The sequence below is a fragment of the Semicossyphus pulcher genome, unplaced genomic scaffold (genome assembly GCF_022749685.1).
Source record: "Semicossyphus pulcher isolate SPU_LCO1_2020_fin unplaced genomic scaffold, fSemPul1.0.p SCAF_17, whole genome shotgun sequence".
NCBI classification, from domain to species: domain Eukaryota; kingdom Metazoa; phylum Chordata; class Actinopteri; order Labriformes; family Labridae; genus Semicossyphus; species Semicossyphus pulcher.
In genome coordinates, this window is record NW_027211681.1 from 2,018,464 (window position 1) to 2,035,916 (window position 17,453).

At 40.1% G+C, this 17,453-nt stretch overlaps 1 protein-coding gene across 1 annotated transcript; it reads right to left on the bottom strand.

The window, feature by feature from the left end:
- Positions 1-8,633: 8,633 nt before the first annotated feature.
- On the bottom strand, positions 8,634-13,275 carry inab (internexin neuronal intermediate filament protein, alpha b). The gene is made up of 3 exons (XM_069665409.1): positions 12,229-13,275; positions 11,575-11,699; positions 8,634-11,353 (listed from the first exon to the last, which is right to left on the bottom strand). Exons 1-3 carry the CDS (start codon positions 13,273-13,275, stop codon positions 11,083-11,085), a joined length of 1,443 nt encoding a protein of 480 aa, XP_069521510.1. The 3' UTR covers positions 8,634-11,082.
- Positions 13,276-17,453: the final 4,178 nt, after the last annotated feature.

The window sequence follows — 17,453 nt, forward strand, 5'->3', positions numbered from 1 at the left end:
TTTATATCGCTATAAGTATGTGTTAAACTTAATTATTTTGTTAAAAAGCCTGTTCCCCTGTCCTCACAGGCCAAGAAATCAATTCATGCAGGTTTACACACGTACGTTTTGCACTTTCTTGATTTCTCTTTGACATGAAGCTAAAGCTAGATACCAGCTAGCTAGCTTAGGCCAAAGACTGGAAACTCCGGGACTCTAGAAATAGTCCAGGGTTTTTGTTTTTTTAACAGCTGAGCACTGTTTTAACACTGATTAAAACAACTAAATAAACATTTGTATGTTTTTTAATCCCTGAGCTTAAAGTTTGCTAGTAGGTCCTGTCTTTTAGCTAATTTAAGCTAACTAGGTGCTGGATGACCTTTCATACTTTTTCAAACTATAAAGTTGCCCTCATCAAAGATACATTACATTTGGATCACTTCCACATGCATCCATGTCCCATCAATGTATCACTATATGATACCACCAACTTGTGACCTTTTGACCTGTAAATCAGTTATTATGGTCTAATTGGCTTTTTGGTGGCCTCTGTATTTTGTGGTGTGTTCATGGGGGAGAAAAGCTTTACCACCTGCACAGACATACAGTGCTGGTAACTTTTCATTGTAATGGATTGTACTTCGTTATTAATGGCCTTAATAATATATAGGCCTACCTTAGGGACGTTTTCATGGTGCAATGCTTAAACTGAAGTCCAAAAGGCCTGATGATTAATGATATCAGAATTACCTGCCTGACCTTTCAGAGTGTCAAACCTGTTCAGCAGCAGAGGAGCAGTGGTCACAATCACATGAGCTAATTTTGCCACACAGATTATAATAATACAACTCTTAATTTAGTCAATGTACCTGGTAAGAGAGTGGATGCTCTTTGGAACATGATGTACAGTATATAGGATCGTCACAAGATTATACAAATCTCTGCACCAACTCTCCAGCAGCAGTAATGCAACAGAAAGAGCGCGATGAAGTCATGTGAATATTTTAGCACAGAGGGACAAGAACAAAGAAAGAAGACGCTCTGAATAAAATCATGAAAGCTTATCTCTCATGTAATGTTTCATCTGACCCGGCTCCACCCGTCATCAGAGCTCTGACATAAGTAAAAAAGTGAATTGTTAACACTGATTGCTGAAACACAATCATCTAATACCGATCAGATATCACTCATTTTGAAGCTTTGAGCTCCTGATCATTTATTATTCCTTTTTACACACTCACTACTCCCATGCTACACATGACACAAGTTTTAATCCCTCATGAAGCCTTATAGAGAATCATCTTCAACATGAGGATGAGCTCAGCTTTGTTACATTTTCATCCTTTCATTTTCTCTTTGTTCTCTCTCTCAGAAAATGCTGCGTCACAGTCTGCAGGCTGGATGTTGAATAAAAAGGCCCCCGGATGGACTCAGCTGCTCTATTATGGATTAGGCAGCAAGAGCATACACCCCTCACACACCCCCAAAGAGCTGAAGGAACATTTTATGACAGGATAGTACACTGTGATCCTTAGAAAGACTGTCCGTCTAAAAAGAAATGCTTGCAGTGCACTTCTGTATCAAGACTGCTGAAGATGACAGGAGATGATGAAGATGGACATAATGTTTGTTTGCATGTTTTTTTCCACTACTGAACTTGTATCACTGAAAAATATAGTTGTATCAATAAACAACCTTGAAATGGCACTGTGGATATAAAATATATTTCTGCTGCAGCTTCATGAGGACAGTGCCTTTTTATAGACTGATAAACCTGAATGTCAAAATCCAAATGGAAACCTCACTGTGAGTTTGATTCCACATTACTTCTGTTACTACTGTCAGCAGTTGTACACTGTAGATCAAGGTTACTTATGGGACACTACTCCAAGGACACATCCCTGTAGGTTAAACTTGTTTTGTTGCACCCTCTCCTGCCTTCTCCAAAATAATGAGTCCCATATGGATAAAGACCCAACAGCACTTCTTCTTCGAGTCAGTGACTGCGTCTCTGCAAAGGTTAACAGACAGTAACTCTTACAGATAAGCAAGGGCGTTAACAAATACAGTGTAAACATTGTGTTTATTGAAGGTCATCACATATTGGAGAAACAAAATTAGGACTGCTTTATTGTTAGTGGCAATAAAGGAAATGCATGTTTAATTTCTGACAGGTGTTTCCTCGTGTAAAAATTGGAACTGAATCAAAGAATAGTCAAGTTCTGTCTCGAGACTCACTTCTGACAGCCTGCCTGAAGAGGAAAACGAACAAAATTTCTTCCAAAATATTCCAGAGTGGTTTAATGTTCGGGGGGCATTTTCATCTTTACCAGAATGTTCTCCGCAGTGGCACTTTGTGCCTCCAGTGCAGCATCGACAGTCTGCAGAGATTCAGTTCAGCTGCTTATGATGCACATATCAGATTCTCAATGTACCTTTCTCCTTCTCCAGCTTTTGATGCAGTCTGCTGAAGCCTAAAAATACCAGCATTTTAATAATTTATAAGACGTTCCCATGTATAACCGAGGGTTTTTGTTATATCTGTTTAATGAGTAGAGAAAGTAATTAATCACATTTTAACACACCTGAGGATAGAATACGAATTCTCCCCAAATAGTCCTTGTGTGATGTGTTGTATCTGTAGTTTTCTGGCAGTCTGCTAATGTGAGGTGAATCACTGTTGTAGTTAAAACCATTTAGCAAGGTCAACATAGATACCTGATGGTGCCTTATTTTAAACACATGCATGAAAGTTTTTGGAAGGTTTATAGGTTGTAAACTTTTATGACAAAATAGCCTTAATACAGTTGTCATTTGGCTTTGCAAAAATCACAGGTCATAGTTATGGGGGTACTCTGTTTTGGTTCACATTGTTGTGTAATGCATGTAGCTTTGAAACCCACTAAAAAGTCATTACTTCTTTAGTGTTGCTTTTCCTAGAAAGATACAAAGGCTTTATTCAGATATCTGTTTAGAATACAACTATTTGGCAAAATCTTTTCATTTAAATTAACCAGAGTGCATTAACTAATTCACCAAACTTAAAAAAAAAATCTGGCAAAATACAAAGGCAAAATATTAAATTAAATGTCAAAGCTTTTTTATATGATCCATGGACTGTAGAACAAAGAAAAACATTGAGCTTTCTAGATTGGCTCAGTATACCTTTGACACAAATCCAATCTCTACACCTTAATCCAATATTAAATTATGTGAAAAACAACAGTGGCCATGCCCAACCCATTTTCTGATAAGACGGTGCTACCAGCTAATGCAATTATATTTCTCATGTTGAATACCTCCAATACCACTCCATCCATTATCAAAGAAGCTTATACAGAGGTCAAAAATTGTGCTCCGACCTCCCTCTTTGTTCAGGGATAGACATTTTCCTTTGCTCTGCCTGTCTGCATGTCTGGCTCTGCCCTCTCCGTCTCTGCTATTATTAGCACAAAGAGAAAAAAACACGGTGCTGGTTTGGTTAACAGAGAGGACGCTACGTCACACACAGGACCTAGCTCAAAATGATTCAGCACTTTGTACCAGGCAAGGAAACAGATTAAATACATAATGTAATAACAAAGACAGCCTTTAGATTTTCCAATCAAACTGCTTGTCAACAAACTATTTTTAGGCCTAGTTGTTGCTTCTATTCTGCTTCTGCCTCTACAATTTACATGAACATGTACCACGGTCACCTTTAATGTGATAAATCTGCTTTCCTTCATGTTTGCATTCTGTTTATTGCTTCCTTATTTTATTGGCTGACTGGCTCTCTATATGTTGATATGCCCTCAGACCTCTTTGTCTTCTTGTCTGAACTAGAGCCAACTCTGTCTCTCTGTGAGCAGTAACTCCCCAGGGCAGCCAAAGCCCAGCAGGGTGTTAGCAACAGATTCCAAGGCAACAGCAGCAGAAATTAACACTTTGCTTACAGGAACAAAGAATAAAATATGCGTCACCATCTGTCATTGAGTCATCTGGCAGAAAGATGCCAAAAATGTATTGGAAAAATGTTGGTCCGTCTGCGTGTCTTCAAAGGAATTCTGATATTTTGGGAAATAGCCATTTTAGTCATTTTCATCTCTGGTAAAGCTCAGTTTAGCCAGCTAGCAAGTCATATTTACACATTGTATATTTTTAAACATGAAGAATAGAAAAACAAGGAACTGGGTTAATTAGCAGTTAGCTACACATCCATGTATTGTCCACCAGGAGCCTGTGCAGGTACATAGCACCTCATCCTGTGTCACACTAAGGTTGCTAGCTCTGCACACTTTCTTCATAAAAAACCTGGGTTTGTTCTTCGGAGTGACCTCGGTTATGATTTACTTTTGGCCACCAACTTTCTAAAGAATAAAAAAAGCTTTTTTTGAGATGTTGGAGGTTTATTTTTTCGTATTTTGGTGGAGACTAACTCTTTTCTCTTGATAACAATGTTTTAGCTAAGCTAGGCTAAACACATCCTGCACAGAGAGAATCTCCTCATGTAGTTCCAGTTCAGACAAAAACAAACTTCTCAAACTGTCAGTGTATTTCTTTAAAGGTGTGTTGAGACAGAAAGCAAAGCAACTTTTAATCTTGAGTTATTTGCATGCAGTCTGTGTTTATTTGTCCCAAACAGCTCGGGTATCAACTGTTCAGAAGTCAGCTGTTAGCTGTAAGCCAGCCAACAACATTCACACTAACGTAGTGTGGGGGAGTGGGCCTGTGTTGCTTCTTTCTGTCATTTCCCTCCATTTTCACTCCTTTATTCTCTTGCGGTTGTAGATCTAAGAAGTCTGTTAATAACACCTAGGGAAAAGCACCAAGCTGAAACATTTTCAACTCCTGCTTTACTTTTATTCAAACTGTCAAGGGCAGTTTTGTGTATTTGTGTTTCTCTATTCTCTTTATAATGATACAGCTATAGATTATATTTATTTCCGTCCAATACTTTAAGACTCAACTAAGGTTAGATTGAACTTTGTAAAAGTGGTAATCTCAAAGATCACAGTTTCGTTTCTTTTTGGCGGCAACCATGGTGATAAACGGTAATTGCTGGAGCACACTTCCCAGATATCCAGACAGTGTCGCATGTGTGACGTCAACAGTTGGCTCCACTGTTCCTCGCTGACGGTCGCTTTCCTTTTTAGACTGTTTGCCTTCATCTGAGTGGATTTTCACTTGTTTTTGAAGTTGTATCTGTAGTTATCAATCTTTTCTTTGTTTGTACTGCCATAGTAGATTACTGTTTACTCGTAACACTTGCAGAGGCGGAAAAGCAGACGCTTAGCTCCGCCTACCCTCTCTGGCAGACCAACTACTGCTGGGTGATGGAAAATGCGTCACTAACTGGGCACCGCTTGTGATTTTTTCCATGAATGTCGCCACCGACACCCAGCTGTAATACTGCAAATGCAAAGGCTGTCATCAGCAGGTCATAGGCTCAATCACCATTGTGTTACCTCATTCTGTGATAGATAGCGACTTAACAGACATTTATATACATGAAATTCTTCAAGGTTATTACTTTAAGACAAAGATTAAAAAGAAAAGTTACAATTTTCCTTGGTCAGTGTGTTGCATCTTCTGCTCTTGGATGTCTGTTAGTGGGACTTTGGTCTTTGTTCCCATTAATGTCTGCATAGCCGAAGCCTCAGCCCTGTGAAGAGGGATGGCTTTGATCCAGAGACGCTGACAAACCAGTGAAATTTACAGCGACAGACCTCTCGCTCCACAGCCTGATTCTCATTTCCAGCACCATCACAGCCTCACACAGGCACTTATTACCAGTCAGAACATAAAACATGCTTCTTGTCTCTTTTATCCCTCAGGATCGCAAAGGGAAGGACATGAAGAGGAAAGATGGCCACAGTCAGTGAGGAGTGTGCACCTGCAGATGAAATATATTAACCTCTCAAACCCCACTGAACGAACACTCATTACTAACTCATATGGTGTATCCAAATGTTGTGATAATCTCCTGACTTTTTATTTTATTTTATTTTATGGGGAGATTCCTCAATTTAAAAAATACTATATTTCCTCAAAGAGTGACCTGAGCCTTTATTTACTTCAACTACAAAAGGTGTTTTTGAATCAGGCTTGAAAGGCAGACCTTTTTCACACAGTTCGATCATTATAATTTGTCATGTTTTAGTATAAAGTTTGCCCTAATAAAAGAACTATTTTGCTGTTAGTACAAACTCAACACTTATTAGATTTGTTTCTAATTGCTTGGATGCTCGACTGGATTGAGATCTGGGGAATTTGAAGGCCAAGTCAGCAGCTTGATCCATGTTTGCGCATTATCCTGCTGAAAGAGGCCACTGCCATTAGGCAATACCGTTTCCATGAAGGGGTGTACTTGCTCTGCAACAGTGTTTAGGTAGATGGTATGTGTCAAAGAGCTGCAGTTTTGGAGATGCTCTGACCCAGTTGTCTAGCCGTCACAACTTGGCCCTTGTCAGAGTCGTTCACATCCTTACACTTGCCCGTTTTTCCTCCTTCCAACACATCAACTTCGAGGACAAAATGTTCACTTGCAGCCTAACATACCCCACCCACTGAGAGGTGCCGTTGTAATGAGATAATATTCACTTTGCCTGTCAGTGTCATAGTGTTATGGCTGTGTATTTGTAATTTTTAAACATTATGGAATTAAATAATATCATTAATAATAATAATAAAAAAATAATAATTAACATTAAAAATAAACTTGAATAAAAGGAGAAGGGAAATAAAAAGAGGGAACTGGATGTGAGTATAATGAGATGTAAGAAATCTACAGAGAAAAATGTGTTTATCTATAAAGGGATTTGGCTCATTTTGTTCATAGATTTTTCTACTACAGCATAAAAACAAAGCTTTTACACAACACTGCGAGTGTTCAAAGACAAGCATGAGTGCAATAATTACAGAAAGACACACTTGAGAAATCAGCAGACTGCAACATATGCTGATTGCATTGGGACCGAAAGCTGAACACCCTCTAATAGCTCTTAACAGCCTTTAAGTTTCAAATTAATCCTAGAGTTTCCTATAGGAGGCAATATTTTATACATGTAACAGTCAGCAGTATTTTTCATATGTTTTTTATAGCCTTGTAATACTGTCATGCATTTTTATGGCTGTGAAGAAGGGGCGCGGGGGCTTATGTGAGACTTAAAATAGAAAGTTGAAGCACTCTTCAAGTTTGAACAGAGCGAGGGCGGGCTGTTGTATAACAGGGCTTTTACGGTGGCATGGAAGCCTCTCACCACACCTTCTACTAAACAGCATTGCAGGGGTATAAATCTTTGAAGAACTGCAACCTGCGTCACACACGCACACCCACAACTGAGGCTGTCCCACCCAGTTTGAGGGGCCGGGGAGAGATGGGCTAATCAGAGACAAGCCAGGAGGTCCAAGGTCCTAAGGTCTGGGACTGTGTGTGTGTGTATAAGCGTGTGTGTGTGTGTGTGTGTGTGTGTGTAAGTGTGCGGAGCGGCATCGTGGGTACAAAGATCAACATACAGTACAGCAGCAGGTAATCCATCATATCTCGTTCATACACATCTGCACTGTGGCCCTGAGGATCAGGAGATACTCCGAGACAGAGGTCAAGGTGACATTGCTTTCCTCCTGTCCTTATTGCTCCACAGCAATGACAGATAAATCAAAGCAAAGATTTTGCTCAGGCCTTAATTCCACACTGGAAGAATATTTATACTTCATTATTGGCACTTAACATTGAACCTCACAGGTTAAAGGATAAATGGGTTGTTATGAATCTTCTGAATCTTCAGATATCCATCAACAAGGAAAAATGTGTACGTAGTGTGCATAGTTTTTTTTTAGTTTTTTTTTTACTGTTATTATTCATATTGTCATTTTTTTAATCCTTGCAATCCTTGCATTGCCACCTGTACTTTTTTCTATTTATATTACTTGAGTACTTAATTTAATTTCCCTTTTTTGTGAGGTGTTGTAACGAGTAAACTTCACCTGTGGAGGATCAATAAAGCTTATCTTATCTTATTATCCTTAATTTTTCATAAGAGTGGCAGTGCCGCAATACAGGAAATACTCTGTTACATGTTAAAGTTATGTGAGTCAATATTTTACTTCAATAAGAGTACAAGTTTTTGCATCAAAATATATTCAGAGAACGGAAACTTTAACTCATTATTAAGTATTTGGTGCATTAATGCGCACTCTACTTTAACTTAGCTGCTTGTAAAATTTTATCTTAATGACTTTATATACTGTTGGGTAGCTGTTAATTCACCCCCTGGGCTCAATAAAGTCTAATTTTAACTTTTAATGTTTCATCTTATTTTTGTTGTTGTTTGTATTTTGTTATATGCATCTGAATCTGCAAAGGTATCAAATAAAGTGGAGTAAAAAGAACATGGTTGACCTCATTAAAGTAGTGCAGTAGGTGTATCAATTTTATGATACAAGGTTTCATAAAATTAAACCAATAAAGTCCAAGTACCTCTAAACGTTATTAAAGTACTTTGCTGTACTTGGTTACTTTCATTAAGTCAATAATCTTTAGTTATCCCTGATTAAACAAATGTAGAAAGTAAGGACTGTATAAACTGAAAATAGATATTGTGTAAATACTTTTGTACTCCACGATTACAAAATGAAAGTTACATATAAAATAAAGAAACATAAACCCTGTGCAGCCTCAATAATGTCAAGTCTTTATTGATATGGTGTCATACAGCAATGCATTAAGTAGTAATAACAGTAAAGAGAAAAGCATGTCACCTACATTCAGATCCTAGGCTTTGTAGTCATGGTAGCTCTAATAAACGCTAATAGAGAGATAATAATGATTAAAACACCCCACTGGACAGAATCATACACATCACACACATGGCCAGAAAAAGCTGCTGGTGTTTTAAGGCATTTTTCATCCTACAGTATTTGCTATATGGCTGAATCTTGATTGTTGGTTTTGGATCTGTATTTGCGGACAATACTTGTTTTTTTCCATGAAGTGGTTTTGCGTGTGCACTTAGAGGAGTTTGGCAGTGCTATAGAAGTAGTAGTGACAGTTTCTATTCAGACACCAGTTTAAACTATTTTGGTTTACAGTGTAAAGATAAAGGCTTGACATTTGCAACCATCAACCATTTGTCCATTGTTATAGCTGTATACTATAAAATGCTGCTTATATTTATAAGTGCTTGTACATCTGAGATTTTTCTTCTGCTTTACCTGCCAAATGATTCCAGTTATGATAGGCCACTGTGTAAAGATACAAACACACTCACTACAGTACTTAGATACTTATCTATCAGTCCAGAACAGTCTGCTTACAATCAGTAGTTTTTTGTTTTCAGTGTGAGTGCAGTTTGTTAGGCCTCGGCCAGCAGCAGGAGTTTAAGAAAGCTGTGTTAAAGTTGGCAGTGCACAAGCAGAAAAAAAGAGCTACAAGTCTCTTATACTGAAGGATATCTAGTGGTGAGGTCGTACTACAACAGACATTTAATCCAGTCATGGCCACAGTGACAAAGAGAGAGGTCAAGTGGTTGCAAACACATCTGTGTCTGGCAGGTTCAGACTGACTGTGATGTATTGTGAGGGTTGATGGTGTCAGTTTTCCTCTGGCAGAGTGATATGGTATGGATTCTGGGGCTCAAGCATCATCAGTGGCACATGGGAAATAGTGTTCTATATGCATACAATTCATCAAAACCAGACAGATCAAACAGAATCTCGTACATTTGTGCTGAAGCTTAATTTACAATTCAGTCTACAGTTGACTGGACTTTGTAAAGATACATTTCTTTTTGATTCAAGCTGAATTTTTCATCTTTACAGCCTCTTTGTTCAACTTTTCCCTGTATCCCTTATAGCAAATTGTGCAAACTGTAGTAGTTCCCTTTCCTATTTAAGTGCCTTAAAGAGGATCCTTCTTTTCATGTTCACAGCAGAGATCTATAGCCTACCTATGTCACATCCTACAGTCGAGTTATAACAGCAGTCTCAAATCTAGCCTACAGGCTAACAAGCACGTCTATCACAGTTATAAAGAGCATTGTGCGTGATGATGCTCAGCATGGATGGTGAAAAGGAAGGCGTGAGCCGACCTTTTAACTCTAAACAAACAACCAAATCGTGTTGGATGAGCAATGGATGGAATCCATGCAAGCATGACATCTACATACACCATGCATATTACACTCGATTAATACATTTGTTGTCTCGTTTGCTTCAAATCTCATTGAAATAGCTACAGCTGTGGGGAAGTTCAAAAGGGAGTCAGTGCTCGTTTGATTTTCATCCTCTTCCAATCTGTCATGCAGAGCTGACTGGGCCACAGTCGAACCAAAGATCAGGAAGTTGTGCAAGAAGTTGCTAATGAACTCCATTTTAAGTAACGATGCTGGAAATAATGCCTCTTTTGTGTCACATTGTTTACTTTGGCTGGTTTCCTACAACTGTAGACTGTGTGCTTCATTAATGTCAGGAATCTTTTTATTGTACTGTACAAGAAGTGGATGCATAAAGAGAAGCCGATAGCAGCTGATGTGTTTTGAATCTTTTGTCCTTTAAATGCGCACAGTGGCGCTCACACATGCTCCTATTGGAATGTGTTGAGAGTATCTCACAGCTTGTGTTGGTGGTGAATGATCAGACACATTAGCTACTGTGTTTCAGTATCACACATCGATGTAACATGAGTCCAAAGTGCAAAAGACCAGTTGAATATTATATTGTACTTCTGGAAGAGATGCTACCTTAGTGCTTGCTATTGTCAGATGTTGAGTTTGTGACAGAGAGAGAGAGAGAACAGATGAACCGTGCTGTTAGAGTGATACAGTAGAGTTATAATGGATTTCCTTTGGGGACACACGTGGGGGATAAAGGGGATGAGGAGTAAAACAAACATCTAGATCCTGCACTCGAAACACTTGTGGGCCTCCAGTGCGCAATTGTTTTACACAGAAAACATGAAGAGCTTCCTATTTTAAGAGAAGAAGGCAAAGAAGAGATATCATCAAGATCCCAACAAGTGCTTTGAGTAAAGGCTCATGGTTTGTTTTGAAAGAGGAAGAAAGGAAAGGGTTTGCAGGGTTAAGGGAAGCATCGGGGCTCAAACACATGGCTTACAGTAGGCTCTTAGTTTTTCTGATTGGTGGGAATGTCGCCGGGTTCTTGCTGCTTCTCCATCTTCTTGGTGGTGATCACTGTCTCCTCATAGACTTCACGCTGGGAGACCTTGGCCCCTGACTTGCTCTGCTGCTGCTCTTCGTCCTTCTTGGAGCCCTTGCCAGAGCTGCTGTAAATACGGGTCTGGTAGTTGTAGCCTTGGCCCATACCTGCGCTCATGGAGGGGCTGGAATAGGAGATCCCTGTACCGATGCGGGTCTCCTCCCCTTCAAGCAGTTTCCTGTAGAGAACATGATGGAGGGATGGGTTTAGATGGGGTATAGACAATGAGGTACAATAAAACAGATACCATGAGGATACAAAGTAATGACAAGGACGGTGATTAAGGAGGAAGAGTGTAATTTTTTTCAGATAAAAATGTATACATTAGTGTTTTTAAATTCTGCTCCTTCCCTTCCATGAGGTTAAATTGTGCTACTTGTCTTAAGGAAAAAAACAAACCTGTAAGCTGCAATCTCAATATCCAGAGCCATCTTGACATTGAGCAGATCCTGGTACTCCCTCAGGTGACGAGCCATCTCGCTCTTAGTAGTCCTCAGATCATTCTCCAGCTCTGCCATGCTGTCCTAAGGAAAACACAGCGACAAAAGAAAAAGTAGGCCAGGGTCAATATATAAAATTAAGTTACAAATAAAAGTCTCTGACCACATTGTAGCAGGGGAATAATCAGTGTCCAAACAAAGACCTCTGTCAGTCTCTTTGTTAACCTGCGCATCGTGTAGCTAAAAATTAGAGTCCTCTACGAGCATAAAAGGTTGATATTTTGTCCCAAAAAAACGTTTTCTCAATTGTTAGTGGCGAATCTTGAACAAAAGTTGCATAAAATGACCCATTTAGAGCATTTACTCTAAGTGGGCGTTGTCAGATGCAGCTGCTGAGCACGCGGTCCCAGGGGAGAGAGTTTCAGCACCACGGACAGAGCCCGACAAAAGAATGCTCCTGATATTATTACTGCGCTAAGACACACTTTTTTTTATAAAGGAAAATAACTAGTCAGAATATTAATTTCAATACAAAATAAACTTTTGTAATACAATTAATGGCTGTGGTTATATATATATACTGTATATTGCTAAGTCATTAAAATGTTATTACCTGGTAATTTCCAATCTCCACATTGTGCCTTTCCTCCATCTCCCGCAGCTGCTTTTCCAGGGACTCGTTGGTTCCTCTCAGACTTTCTATCTCAATGGTCTTGGACTGCAGCTGCCTCCTGAACTCGTTCATCTCCTCCCTACTGGCGCGGATGGCCTCGTTACTCCGGCTGGCCTGCTCGGACAAGTCGGCGAATTTGGTCTTGTACCACTCCTCGGCGGACTGCAGGTTCTTGGACGCCATGGACTCGTACTGGCCTCGAATCTCCTTAAGGGCGGAGGTGAGATCCGGCTTGGACACCTCCATCTCCACAGACACCTGGGCGGCCTGGATCATGTCCATCAGCTCAGCCACCTCCTCCTCGTGGACCTTCCTGAGGAAGTTAATCTCGTCCAGCAGAGATTCAACCTTCTTCTCCAGGTCCAGGCGCACCATGGTGGCATCATCCACGTCTTTCTTAAAAGCCTTGAGGGTGGCCTCCGCCTCCTCCCGGGCATGGAACTCCTCTTCGTATTTCCCCCTGAACTTCTGCAGGTCATCTTCAATACTATCCCTCTCAATCATAAGCTGGGACTTCTCCCCGTTTAGCTCGTCGAGCTGGGAGCGCAGCTCACGGATCTCCTGCTGGTAGAGCTCTGCCAGGCGGGACGGCTCGGTCTGCCGCTGGCGCAGCGCCGTCAACTCCGTCTCCAGCACTTTGTTGTGCTGCTCCAAGTTGCGCACTTTGTCGATGAACATCGCAAAACGGTCGTTAAGACCCTGCATTTGTTCCTTCTCATTGGTGCGGATGATTTTGTACTCATTGTTGAGGGCGCTGCTCTGGTTCAGGTCGAAGGTCTCTAACGGCATGGACGAGAAGGAGCGGCCGGACTTCCTGCTGTACGAGCCCAGGGAGGTCGCGTTGCTCCGGGTTGCAGAGGAGGACCGGTAACCTCCCCGGGAGGACACGCTCATCGCACTCCGTGATGGAGAGGAAGCATAACGGGGAGAATCCCCGAAAATCTTCCGGTAGGAGGAGGAGGAAAAGACTTCAGATCCGTAGCTCATGTTGGCTGGTATGGAGACAGAGCAGCGCAGTGGGCGCGCCCCCTTTATATAGGGGGAGCGACCCAATCACTAATTAATGCCTGCCGGCAACATCCGGACTCATCGTGTCAGGTAGTCCCATGTAGACTATAAACGAACTAAAGCTAATATCGAACTTGATATGAATTCCCTGAACTCATAATAAGTTAACAGTATTACTAGGATTAGTCCGGATCTGCGCAGTTGACGCTGTTCTTTGTGTGGAGCAGGTGGAACAGTTTTGGCGCAGTGCTTATGCGTCAGTGTTTGATCGCTTGTTACAAATACCTTACCTAAAACAACCCTAAAATAATGTTAAAACATTTTCTTGATGATTTCTCGAGCCTTCTTTTAGTCTTTCTGTAGCTGAGATAAAGTCCTGAAAATCGAGATACTATACCCAATCCAAATTTTACACTATTTGGCACAGTGACGATTTTAAGTCAGAATGATGATGTGTACTTTACTTCAAAACTAGTTTTTTATTGTGCATAACTGGTAGCTGATAACTAGTATACCTGTTCTCTAAATAATTGACACTATCCCCTTAATATCCTCTAAATGTGCAGTATTTTTCTGATCACATGAGCGTTATAATAAAACGTTTTGTCTGATTAGTTGTTCTGATTTCCCAAAATCAGAACAACTAAATGACGACTTTCCATTTGAAAATATATTTGTTCATACAGGTAAAAGAGAAACATTGCATCAACTTTATCCTATCCTTGGTTTTCCTGTGAGGTTAAGGTATCAGGTCTGAAAGTTGATTCTTTAAAAAAAAAGTTTAAGAACATTTTTCTTTAAAGTTCTCCTTTGAATATAAAGTTGGTATGAATTTGTTTTGTTTGGTGTATATTTAGTTTGCTCAGCATCCCACTGACAAGCCTTTGCTGCCCTCTGTTGTCAAGTCTCAGCACACAGCAAAGCAAGGATATTTTAGATATAAAGCTCATGACCACTGGACGTTGTTGAGTAAATAAGTATAAAGTAAAAGCAGCCTATTGGCTTCTCGATCTTCAGGTAGATGATAATGGATGAACCTGTGAACTTCAGAGGGGTGATATCAATTTTCCTCAAGGAAGCAGGAAGTCAAGTCAAGTCAAGTCAAAATGTATTTATATAGCACATTTCATACACAGGGCAACACAATGTGCTTCACATGAAGTGAAAGGCAAACACAATATTATCAGAAAAATTCATTATCAAAATTCAGAGCACAGAGTACAAAATGAAGTAAATAAAAGGTCAAATCTCACTCTCCCAAGCACACACACACCACACACATACACACACACACACACACACACACACACACACACACACACACACACACACACACACACACTAAAGGTTTTAGTTAAAACTGATCTGCTTTTGAAAGTGTTCAGTGTTGGGGACCCTCTGAGGTCCTCAGGCGGCATTCCATTGTCTTGGGGCATAGATACTGAAAGCAGCCTCCCCTGCTTTGGAATTTGAACGTGGGATGGTCAAAAGGCCGCTGCCTGAGTTCTAGCTGGATTGTAGCTGATTAGCATGTCTGTTATATACTGAGGAGCTAGGCCATTTTAAGCTTTGTACACAAGTAGGAGAATTTTAAAATCAATTCTGGTTTTGAGGGAGCCAGTGAAGGGATCTAAGAACAGGTTTGATGTGTTCAAATAACTTTTGAGTTCTGGTGAGAATTCGTGCAGCCGCATTTTGAATTAATTGTAGACGTTGGACAGCTGATTTTGGGAGGTAGGTGAATAGACCATTGCAGTAGTCTAGTCTACTTATTATGAGTACATGTATTCATTTCTCAGTGTCGGATTTTGACAGGGAGCCCCTGAGTTTTGAGATGTTTTTTAGATGGTAGAAGGCTGATCTTGTGATTTGATTGATATGGCTTTTAAAGTTTAGATCACCGTCCATGACTACACCCAGATTTTTAGCTTCATTTTTGCTAGCTAAAGACAGCGAGCTGAGATGAGCTGCAATTCTGTCTATCTTAGTCCTTGCACCAAAAATGAGAATTTCTGTTTTGTCTTTGTTTAATTGTAGAAAGTTGTCTGACATTCATAGGTTGATATCATCAAGACATTGAGTAAGAGGATTGCATGGGATCTAGGTCATCGGGAGATAAAGTTGTGCTTCTGAATAACATGTGTGAGTGGCAGCATATAAAGATTAAACAATAGTGGTCTGAGAATCGAACCTTGGGGAACACCGCATATAACTCCTACTTTGTTCGAGACATAATCTCCAATGGACACAAAGAACTGTCTGTCCTGTAGGTAGGTTCTGAACCAGTTTAGAACAGGTCCAGACAAGCCCACCCACTTCTCTAATCTCTGCAGAAGTATGTCGTGGTCTACAGTATCAAAGGCTGCACTGAGGTCCAGAAGCACAAGAACAGATACTTTGTTACAGTCTGTGTCCTTAACAACTTTGATAAGTGTTGTTTCTGTGCTATGGTGGGATCGGAAACCTGATTGAGTAATATCTAGAAGGTTGTTTGATGTGAGATAATTATTAAGCTGAGAAAAAACATTTTTTTCAAGTATTTAACTGAGGAATGGTAAGTTTGAGATGGGCCTGTAGTTGGCAATAACTGTTGCATCAAGGTTGCTCTTCTTCAGAAGTGGTTTAATGGCGGCTGTTTTAAGTGATGTAGGAAATATACCTGACTGAATAGAGCAGTTAATAATTTGTAGCACCTCAGGCGCTAGACAGTTAAAGACATTTTTAAGAAGGTGGTAGGGACAGGATCGAAGCAGCAGGTGGTGGGCCTGAGCTGCTCAACAATGTTTTCTAGTTTTTTAAGATCAAGTAAGTCAAAATAGGACATGGTGTCAGCGATTATAGTCCTGGAGAGCAGAAAGTAGGGTTTATTTTCAGAATGTGAAGCAGTAATGTTCTGTCTGATGGTTATAATTTTGTTATTAAAGAATGCCGCAAATTGTTCACATATTTCAGTGGACGGCATCTCTGGTGGGATTTGAGATGGTGGGTTAATAATTCGATCAACAGTGGAAAAGAGCACTTTACTATTATTGATATTTTCACTAATGATTTTTTTGAAGTAGGACTGCCTTTCCATTTTAAATTCATTGCTATATGCATTCAGTTTATCTTTGTAAATATCATGGTGAACCTGAAGCTATGTTTTTCTCCACTGTGGTTCTGCCTGGCAACATTCTCTCTTTAGCTGCCTAACAACCCCTACATTTCTCCAGGGGGCTTTTTGTTTTTCTATGATTTTAGTTTGAACAGGTGCAACGTTGTCAATGATTTTTTGTATTTTTGAGTTGAAGTTTTTCACAGGATCCTGAGATGGTGATGCCATGAACATCGATAACTCATTTACAGCTTTCTTAAATTTGTCAAGGGTGTTATTATCAATAAGACGTTTTTTGGTTGTTCTGGTATTATGTTGTACAGGAAAAGCTGACACATTAAACAATATGCAACAGTGATCCAAGATTGCTACATCAATGACACAAGTTTCGGTAATATTAAGTCCTTTTGATATGACAAGGTCCAAATTGTGCCCCTTATTGTGGGTGGGTCCAGAGACATGCTGATTGAGGCCAAATGCCTCCAGTATGCTCATGAGGTTTCTAGCAACTGGATCTGTCTGATTGTCAACATGTATGGTAAAATCACCTGTGATAATTAAACAGTCATATTCAGTGGATACCTTGGATAACAGCTCAGAGTATTCATCAAAAAATCCACATTTAGATTTTGGTGGTCTAGAGAGTAATTATTAACACTGTGTGAACACAGTGTATAAATAAGGCAAGGTATTCAAAAGAAATGAAATCACCGAGGGGGACTTCCTTGCAGGTGTAGATGGTGGAGAAGACAGCAGTTATTCCACCACCTCTCTTATCAGATCTTGTTGTATGGAAGTGAAACACCATTCCGACTAACACATGCTGTATGCAGCACCATGGAGCTTCAACTGTTGGGCGTGTTGCACTAGTATCAGGCCTGTGCTTTTCTCACCCTTTTCAGGTTCCAGAGATCTTTGCAGATACTGCTGACTGGAGGAGCTGCAAGTTTCATACAAAATGATCAAACCTGAGCCACAGAGATGCCCCACAAATACCCTGCAGATCTGTTCCCTCTTTTTATTCTCAAAATCTGTGTTGGTATCAAACAATGTTGAAAAGTAT

Excerpts from the sequence above, each read along its gene's own strand:
- inab (XM_069665409.1), bottom strand. The coding sequence starts at position 13,275 with ATGAGCTACGGATCTGAAGTCTTTTCCTCCTCCTCCTACCGGAAGATT. Across the intron at positions 11,700-12,228 it reads TGGAGATTGGAAATTACCAG|GACAGCATGGCAGAGCTGGA; the intron begins GTAATAACATTT and ends TGTTTTCCTTAG. Across the intron at positions 11,354-11,574 it reads ATTGAGATTGCAGCTTACAG|GAAACTGCTTGAAGGGGAGG; the intron begins GTTTGTTTTTTT and ends TGTTCTCTACAG.